Source organism: Scardinius erythrophthalmus (assembly GCF_964197995.2).
Source record: "Scardinius erythrophthalmus genome assembly, chromosome: 8".
NCBI classification, from domain to species: domain Eukaryota; kingdom Metazoa; phylum Chordata; class Actinopteri; order Cypriniformes; family Leuciscidae; genus Scardinius; species Scardinius erythrophthalmus.
In genome coordinates, this window is record NC_138228.1 from 42,803,066 (window position 1) to 42,813,194 (window position 10,129).

The window sequence follows — 10,129 nt, forward strand, 5'->3', positions numbered from 1 at the left end:
TTTAACTTACTACGTACTTAAGTGTTGACAATTATATCATCACAAAGTAGGCCTACATACCTTGTAGTCAAGTGCGTCGTGTAAGTATTGCAATTGGGATTCAGGAGTCGGCTGTTATTTTTGATTGGATTGTGCCCTCTTGTGGTCACGTATTACATAACAGCATATACCACCACTGACTGAACATCTCTGTGGCTGTATTTCCACATTTACTGCTTGTTTCAGTTAAATGCCCATCCATAGCATAGTCGTGCTTGGAGTCAATTATTTTATTTGTGATAACGCAATGAAACAGCTAAATTATGCGGACATCATTTTTGGCCATGCTGTCATACAAAGAAACTGTGAACATCTAAAAAAAATAAAAAGAGAGAGAGAACCAACAAACTATTAATAACTGATTATGTTGTAGACAGTGTATGCTTTTTGTTTTTCTATGCCTTTTTTTTTTTTTTTTTGCATAGTAAAATAAAACTTGTTGTTTGCCCTTTTCCCCCCAAGATAAATCTGTAATAAAAATACCTAAAACAAGTTTAATGTTTTGTGATTCCCTCATATTTAAAATATTTAAATCATATTTTCAACTTGTAGGGTCATTAAAAAACAATGTCAAGAAAAACCAATCAATACTATAATGTAATATGCTATTAATATTATTTTATTAATTATGCATATGAAAAAGCTCTTATTTACACAATTTACAAGTAGAAAATCAAAAGTCACAGTATAGACAGAAATTCCAAAATTTCTTTTTTCTTTATCAGAATATATAAACATTTTCAATATATATAAAAATGTGCATAAAGTGCATAATATGTGTTGTTCCACCTGCTCCACCTGTTGTGATATACAGGCATTAAAAACGTCCTGTAAAAACATTCAGCTCTTTTCAAAACTATGTGGAGGGCTTCCTCCTCTTCCTCCCACACAGGATATGGAAGGCGGACATTTTGGAGTGGGTTTTCTGTGAGGCTCCTGGAGACTCTGGATCAGTATCTGGGTCAGAGTGTGACTGCGCTGCTTCCGGAACAGCAGCGTACACTGGTACAACAGGAAGAGACGGCGATAAAGAGGTTTGTGCCTGATAATCTTGAGATAATCTTGACTCTTGTTCCTCAGAAGAATTCAGGCCCCTCAAGTGGATCACAAAATTCGACGTCTGCTGTTCCAAAGACATGAAATCCTCTTGGATCTCAGAAAACTGTCACCGGAAAGAAAAGAGAAGAAAGGATTTACTGAACAAATCAAAGCATATCAAAGCAAGAATATGCTCTTTCACACTAGTTTTGTCTGTTATAGTTTTGATTCAGTCATATTTTCCTCTAAACTGTCAGAATATCCCCTGAACATCTCAGTATGAGTGAATCTTCATCAGAGGCTGTTTTTGCCCAGTGATATATTATACAGTATACTCACATAAAGCAAATCCTGACTGATTGATTGTTTATATCATCACAAAAATGTAGACTGTATTTTCTACATAAAAAACTTTTTCTCATACATAAAGTACACTCAAGTAAAGTGATAACTGCCTGATTTTGTTGATAAATTGTTGATAAATGTAACTATATTATCGCCCAGCTCTTCCGTTACCGGAAGCTAGTGATTACAGTCTATGAAGTTATAATTATGGATATGGATATTTTTTTGTAAGATATTTTTCTTTTAAAAAAATTGTATGGATTACTTTTATGATGGATGGGTGAGCTTTTTTGGGCTTCAAAATCTCAAAGCTTGGAAAAGCTAATATTTTTTTATTATAACTCTGATTGTGTTTGGCTGAAAGATGAAAGTCATATACTCCTAAAATGGCTTGAGGGTGAGTAAATTACGGGGGATTTTTCATTTTTGGGTTGAATTGACCCTTTAAGTTGCTGTGTGAGGGACATTTCGAGACTCACACCTATAAGTAAATGCGGTTTTCAATCCCAAAAACGGACAGAGTGAACAGTGCCACAACAGTGTACTGATGTAATCCACTGCTTGAATGTAAACTATATCATCACACAGCTCTAAGCTGCGAAATGTGACAATAAGGCAAGAAGATATTAAGATATTAAACATTAACATCATGATTTTCTGTAAAGCTGAAACAATGTGTATTGTGAAAAGCGCTATATAAATACATTTAACTTGACTATCTGTTGTTATATGTCAATGTCTTCATACCAGATCTGTGTTGGACTGTAATAACTCTTTGCTCCATTTAGAGTCGATGCTGGTACCAAAAGTCCCGGCCAGACCCTGATGGCTGCTGCGAAGTGCCTGAGGAAGAGTAGCCAGCAAAACCACACTTCATTTCCCACTTTATAATATGGAAGTTGCTGTGTATACTTGTCTTGCTATACCTATTTCTGAAAATATTCTCATAATTACGTTAAAACCTGTCAAATGATTCACAAAGGACTATATAAATGTGTGTACTGACCTGTAAAAGGTTTATACTGGTTTCCAGCTGCGTCCGGCACTGTTGGACTTTGCTTTTGAACTGACCGAGTTCCGCGAACAGGTTCTGAAGCACACACGACACAAATAAATACACATATCAGTAAACATTCATCACAGAAGGTCAACATAAGAGTGTACATGGCACAGACGTGCGTCACCTCAGTGTCTGTGAGGACGGCGTGAGGGTCGTGGGCTTTCTGTGTGCTGTCAGGGCTCAGAGTAACTCTGGTGTGTAACTCCTCCAGCAGAGCCCAGCGCTTCTGTAACGAGCTCTGAACCGAACACACACTCGCCTCACACTCCCGCTGAACCTGCAGCAGGGAACGCAGAGAGCTCATCCTGACACACACAGAACATGAGCGTTAGAAACTATTGGAAAACCCACACTTAACAATACAACACCGTAACATCATAAAACACAATTCTATCCAGCCATGATAAGACAATACACCAGTGTAATAAAGAATGAGTAGGCGTGTGTCTAATCGTTTGTCATAAGCTTTTGGCAATACAAGTGTACAGTGTGAAAGAGAAGTAAACTTTAGCATACTTTTACAAAGAGTACTTAATATGGAAATTATATACTTTAAAAGAAAACACTTAATAGGAAACTAAATGTTTTCGTACCATTGCATGTTATTTACAATTAAAAATGTATTATAGTTGAAATTTATATGAAATGCGATTACTTAAGGACTTAAGTACATCTTTAAATGTATTTTTTGCTTCTGCTGTCCTTGAAATATGGTTAAAGTGAACTGACAAGCATTTATGGTAAATAAGCTTAAATATACTTTAGTGTCATTACTACTGAAACTTGTATGTCATGTATTTAAATATATCTGTAATTACACATTTATAACAATGAAGTAAAGATGCAATTAGTACATTTAAAATATGTTAATTCTAAACGTAATATCAAATAACACATTTCAGTCGAAATCATAATCAAGTACTACTTTAGTACGTTAGTCAACACATTAAAATAAGTGCACTTCTTTAAAGCGTGACCAAAGATTTTTTAAGCAATTATTTAAAGTGTGCTTTAAATTAAAAATATATATAATATGATATTATTACATAGTACACTTTTATATAATCTGCAAGTACAGTTTTTTAAAGGGTCATGAACTGTACACTGGGGTGTACTTATAATGTTAGTATGATTTTACATCAAAAATGGTCATCATTTGGAAATAAAAGGCATTTTTCCTACCCTTATTTTAGCCCACTCGCTGTGATTGGCTGACATCTTTGAATATGAAATCGCTAAGTATTACATGTGGAACTCTCTCGAAAACTTTTAGCATGTTTTCACTATTACAGCTCTCAAGGTTGACTAATCATGAAAAGTGTTGATTATATCATTATATCTAGATCTATAGACCATGAGGGGGCAGAAATCCACAATCCATCATTTTTACAGATTATTGTGGTCGAAGACGCCATTTGAAGCTAAACACACGTTTATGGTTGCAAGCCATTAAACGGACAGTTGAAATGGACCTGCGAAGATTACACTATTATTTAAAGCATGAATTTGATTTAAACACTAGATCTACATAATATTCACATATACAGTTCACAGGGGGCATCATTGCATTAGCCCTACAGTTACAGCATAAAATAATATTTAAACTTATAACATATTAAAGAGATTACATTTATATCCCTTTAACATTTGGGAGAGTTTATATCTCCCAATTTGGACTTTATAACTTGCAATTGCACATTTATATCACAATTCACGCAAAAACAAAGTCAGCTCACAATTCTGAGGGGAAAAGGCAGAATATTGAGTTTATTTTCTGATTTTTCTCCTCTAAATTGTGAGACATAAACTCGGAATAGTGAGAAAAAAAGTCAGAATTGTGAAATTCATTTTTTTTACTCTTTTATTATGAGTGCTACTGCAGAACTGTCATTTTCTGCCACTAAGTAGGCCCCGCCAACACAAAACACGTCATTGCTGTTTGCAAACACCCAAAGTCTATTACGCCATAGATAGGCGCATTCCACAGTCGTTATCTGGGCTTGGTTACAATAAAAGCTGTTTTTGGACTAACAAGGAAGTTTTCAGTTCTGAAACTTACAGGATATTCTTATAGTATGACCTCTTATATGTCAAAAGCTTTTTTGCTCTGATTTCTCAGTTCATGACCCCTTTAAATATACTTTTTAAGATTTGAAGTACACTACAAGTACACATTCAATACATTAAGCAAACTTCTTTTTCACAAGGGGTTATTTCTCATAAACATTCAAATGAAAGCATGTTTCTTCGCTTGTCAGTTTGCTGTCTGAAATCATACATGACATGACAGGGTGTGAGACGTTTTAAGTGGAGTTCAAACATAGAAACAGCCACACATATTGAAGCCTCAACAGTTTGTGACAATTGCTAAATATTTGTCATATCTGTGTATGTAGATCTGTACAGCTCACCTGTCCTGCAGGTAAGAGCGTATCTGGTTAACTCTTTCTTGAATCGCACATTTCTCATTTCTCTCCTTCTCTTCCTCATAGGCCCCCCCGCGGAAAGTCTGAGACACTGCCTGAATGCAAAAAGACAAAAGACAAATGATTGGTATCTATAAATGCTACTAATTCATGTCTAGCAGGATCAACAAGAACAGTCTGTTTACAACGCTACATGATTTGACATATGTAATGACATGACAGCATAATGACTATACTAACACATTCCATTAATGACAGTGTTCATTCTGACAGAAAGTAAGGATGGGCCTACAGCACTGTGGTTCAAATATGTTAATGCACCATCCATCCTTAGGAGACAAACCTGTAGTCTGGTGAGGAGGCCTCGTATGTGGGGCTCGCTGGGGTCCGGCAGGGGCTCGTGGAGGAGGGACACCACTAAACCATCCGCTAGAACATTTACCAGGGATTCAAGATGACCTGCATCCTGCTGTGGATTTACACTGATACAAACAAGATAAATGAAATGAATGGTTTTAACCACAGGAAGACAGCGGCTGCATCCAAAATCATAAACTTCCCTACTATATAGTTGGCGAAAAACAGTAGGCCTATGTGTCAAAAATTCACAGTACTCATAAAGAGTAGGCAAAAAAGTACCCAGATGACCCACTACTACCGGCGAGGTACTGAAGTGTGCATATGATGGACACTTTACTATCCCATGAGGCCACGGGAGAGTACTTGTGAATGGCAGTGAAGTGAAGCAACTGACGCGATGGCGAATGTAGTACATCTGACATTCACACACATTCATACTATAAAGAACATACTTTTTTAGTGGTTGTCAAGTAAGGAGGTTTATTAAAGGCATTTTCTGGGTTCAGTACATGTTAAATCTGTGGCATCATGCTATTGATTTTGACAGAAAATACTTTGGGGTCATCTTTCAAATCATTAAAAAAATTAATAATTTGTATAGAAATACTAAAGCCAGAAAAACTAAACATTATATGTGTTACCATGAGACCAGTGAATTAAGTCCCCTTCACACCAAAAACAATAACTATAAAGATAACTTTAACAATTGCTATATTAGCATCCACATTAGCGGATGATATCATTGGACGCAGTACTGTCACCTGTCCCTTTAAATGCTTGAGCTCTTAAAGCAGGATTCTGATTGGCTGTCATTGTTTTATTGTTCAAAAAAATTATTGAACCTTTTTCTCATTTGTGCGTGCAAAGTTTCGACATATAGGTGTTTTTTTTGAAAGGCTATAAACATTTTGGTGACTACGATTGTGTCAAATTGAACGAGTCAGGTAAAAAACAGAAAAGCTTTATTTGTAGCTTGACTAAAATATGAAACACATGAGAACTAAGAAATTTAAGACTTAAAATTAAGGGCTCATCTTCTGAATCATCCCAGGAGAATTCGCTGTTTTATTCTGTGTCTGCGCAGATCATTTTGAATGTAAAAATATGTGGTTCAAATTGACTCCTATCACAAAGAATGGAACTAATTTAACACAATAGGAGTTCATAATTTCTTATATTTTATGACAAGCCACAATAAAGGTTTTCTGTGAAAGCATGAATCTTAAGTGTTTTTCATGGTGTTGATTCATGGCGAATTGCATGGAAACAAACTCCTATTTTCAACACAACAGGAGGGTTAAATGTGCAATTATGTGAACAAGAGAATCTGGATTTGTTCTCTCTCACCTGGCCTGCTGCTGCTGGGTTTCAGCAGATTTTCTCACCATCACCTCACCATTGTACGGTAAATGCTGAGAAAATCACACATAAAAATACAGCAATGTTTAATTACGTGACATTTCGATTGTAGAAGCTGGCAAAGGATGCAAAACTAAAAGCTCTATTGCTTTAAAGTCCATGTTAAATTCCTCTAGATCTAAGAAGTCAAAGAAATTCAATAGTAGGCTGACCTGCTTTACTTTCTGTCCATAACCGATCAGGAAGCGTAAGGCTGAAGCACAAAGAGCCGTCGCAGCACACATCAGCCCAGCGAGAAGCAGTCGACCCACGGCTTCAGTCAGACTGACAGACTCCTCCAGGACAAACAACCACACGGCTGCTATCAGAGCCAGACACTGTCTCCAGTCCGGCCAGTTTCTCCAGGGCAGTCTGAGAGAGAGTGAATCATAATATTGCCACAGTATAGGCTAAACCAAAGGAATCTGTGAGTAATGCTAGGGTCTTGTGGTGGTTGTCAGGGAGTTGCTATGTTGCCATACCCTGGTAATCCAGAGTTCTCGTGAGAGCACAAGTTGAATTTGCTCAGCGAGTTTACTCTGGTGTCGAGTAATGATGCTCATTAAATATGCCCTTGTATCTGAGCTGCACCAATCACATCGGGTTATCTGATATAGGCGGGCCAGAGGCGAGCTAAACAGAAGACGACAGCGCTGCGACGTCGAAGTCATTAGTAAACATTGCAAGATGGCTATGGATGAGCACCAGTAGTTTGAAACGGCTATGGCCGCTACAATGAACGAGTTAGACTTGCATTTTTATCTAAAAGAGGAACAGAAGACGGCGCTCGAATCGTTCCTTTGCAAGAAGGGCATTTTTGCTGTTTTGCCGACCGGATACGGCAAGAGTCTAATCTACCAGTTAGCTCCGCTGGTAGCTAAGCATATGGGGCTTGTTGTGATTGGTCGTAGTGTTATCCAATTGCGTGCAGTGAGATTTTCATGCGGTTGGCAGGTCTATATATAATCAGGTCCCTCCTTTAATGTAAGTGGGATTGTTTTTAGCCCGTTTTATTTTCTGTTTTAAGTCTGAACACTTATTGCAATTTTGAACCCCATTGACTTTAACTGAAAAGACAAAATAAAAATAAAACACTAAGTAATTTCTCTAAAAAAAATAAAAAATGTAACCTCTTTAAGGGAATCACTCACTACGGAAGTATAATCAGTATAATCATCTATGCGTTGTGTACAGTAGTTACAGTATAAGAACTGAGAATCTGAAACTCTTTTCCCTTTTGAAAAAGAAATACACTTTAGCATACAACTCCAAATTCAGAAAAGTTGTGTTAAAATGCAATAAAATCAAGAATCTGTCATTTGTTAATTCGATTATAATTCTATTATTTAACCTTTATTTAACTGACAAAAGTACAAAGAAAAGATTTTCAAAGGTTTCACTGACCAACTTAATTGTATTTTGTAAGCATAAACAAATTTTGATTTGATTTGTTGATTTCAAAGAATTTAGGTCTTTCAACTTATTCCATACATACAGTAATGTTGTGGAAATATTTCAGAGAAATCTCAGTCCGTGTAGGGCACCTCTGTTCAATGTGTGTGACCTTTGACCCCTCAGATGGCAACCATCATGCTACTGTTAAATACAGCCACATGTGCTCAGGAGTACTTTGGAAAACTGTAGTCAGTTAACAGTCTGTCACTGCTTCAATAAATGCGTCTTGAATCTCTGATACGCATGGAGAAAGCTATACATCAACTCAATGCGGAGATGCGGCAGAGTTCTCTTAACCCGAGCTCATCTCAGATGATCCAAAAGACAGTAGAAATGTGTGCTGTGCTCAGATGAGTCCATGATTCAGCTCGTGTTTTGGAAAAACAGGCATCGAGTTCTCAGTCCCAAAGACTAAAGGGACAAACAAACATCTGTCCTGGTATGGAAGTGCATCAGTGCAAACGGCATGGGTGACTTTCATTTTGCATGTGTGTGAAAGTATCGTTGACATGGAGTCGTATATATTGGGATTGTACAAAGACATGGCATCTTGCCTGGGAAGCAAGAACATGCCAGGCCTCATTCTGCACAAGCTAAAACTGAGTGGTTTCTAGATCTCGTATTAAAAAGGGGAATCAGACAACGATGACCACAGACCGCCGAGCAGCTGTCTTGTATCAGGAAAGATTGGGGAAATATTCCACTTGCAAAACTTCAACAGTTAGTATCCTCAATTCCCAAATGATTACATTTAAAAAGTGTAATTAAAAGGAAGGGTCATGTGACAGTTGTAAACATGCCTCTGTCACAACTTTTTTGGAGTGTGTTGTAGCCACCAAAATAAAATAAGAAGTCATATACAAAATACACATAAGTTGGTCAGTGAAAACTTTGAAAATCTGTTATTTGTACTTTTGTCAGTTAAATAAAGTTTCAAGAGAATTAACAAATCACAGATTCTTGTTTTTATTGCATTTTACAAAATGCATCAACTTTTTGGGATTGTATTAAAACTTGTTTGTCTTGTGTGTATTTAAAATATATTTATAATTGCACATTTGTAATAAGGAAGTTGCAGTTTAGTACATTTAAAACATATTAACTTTCAAATGTAACAAAAAAAACACTATAGTTAAAATTATAATCATGTAGGCTAATTTACATGTCCTTTAGTATGTTAGTCAACACATCAAAATCAGTGTACTTCTTGACAAAACAATTATTAAACAATGTTTGGTTACACTTTATTTTAATGTGTCCCTGTTATAGTGTACATTTAAGCACTGAGTAATAATTAACTACATTACATTAAATGTAGTCAACTTATAGGGTTAATTCACTCTCTCTCAGCACTCCAAACACCCACCTCATCCCTCTCCACTCTCTTCCATCCCTCTCCTCCGCCTCTCGTTTGATCATCTCGTCCTCCTTCTCTCTTCCATCCTGTCCTCCTCTGCCTCTTGTCCCGCTCGGCTCCCAGCAGCTCCACACATGTCCCGCGCTCAGCTGAGGCATGAATCCTCATGGACGTCCAGCGTGAAGTGTTCGAGTCGCTACAATCATGCTGTGGAGACCAAACACTGGATTTTCCAGTTGTGCCAGTCGGTCCAGCAGGTTTAATTCATCAAAGACTAATGTTTATTGTTTTCCTTGTTGGGTTTTAAGAATGTGAGGAATGTGGTATGGTGAGGGAAGTTGATGAGGCATTTCCCAACACACCTGTGCCAGAGCCACCACTCCCACAAGATGTGTCATCATATAACAGGTCACGATACAAAATATAGGCTGAAGCAGGTGTGATCCTTGTGAAAAAAACCAAAAGTTAACAGTACTGAATGTGCACTTTTATTGTACTTGAAATCTTAAAAGTAGCCTAGGCTATATTTAAAACAAACTAATAATGTAGCATACAAGCAGATATTATATGAATGAAGAAGAAGAAGGACGACAAAACGTGAGGGATTCTCCTTATTCATTTATGTTTAGGTTTGTTCTGAATGTTTGGGCT

At 36.9% G+C, this 10,129-nt stretch overlaps 1 protein-coding gene across 1 annotated transcript; it reads right to left on the minus strand.

Moving 5' to 3' along the window:
• Nucleotides 1-637: 637 nt before the first annotated feature.
• On the minus strand, nt 638-9,874 carry LOC308694575 (uncharacterized protein). The gene is made up of 9 exons (XM_081372175.1): nt 9,488-9,874; nt 6,840-7,038; nt 6,616-6,680; nt 5,252-5,390; nt 4,894-5,003; nt 2,607-2,787; nt 2,429-2,512; nt 2,170-2,265; nt 638-1,201 (listed from the first exon to the last, which is right to left on the minus strand). Exons 1-9 carry the CDS (start codon nt 9,634-9,636, stop codon nt 896-898), a joined length of 1,329 nt encoding a protein of 442 aa, XP_081228301.1. The 5' UTR covers nt 9,637-9,874; the 3' UTR covers nt 638-895.
• Nucleotides 9,875-10,129: the final 255 nt, after the last annotated feature.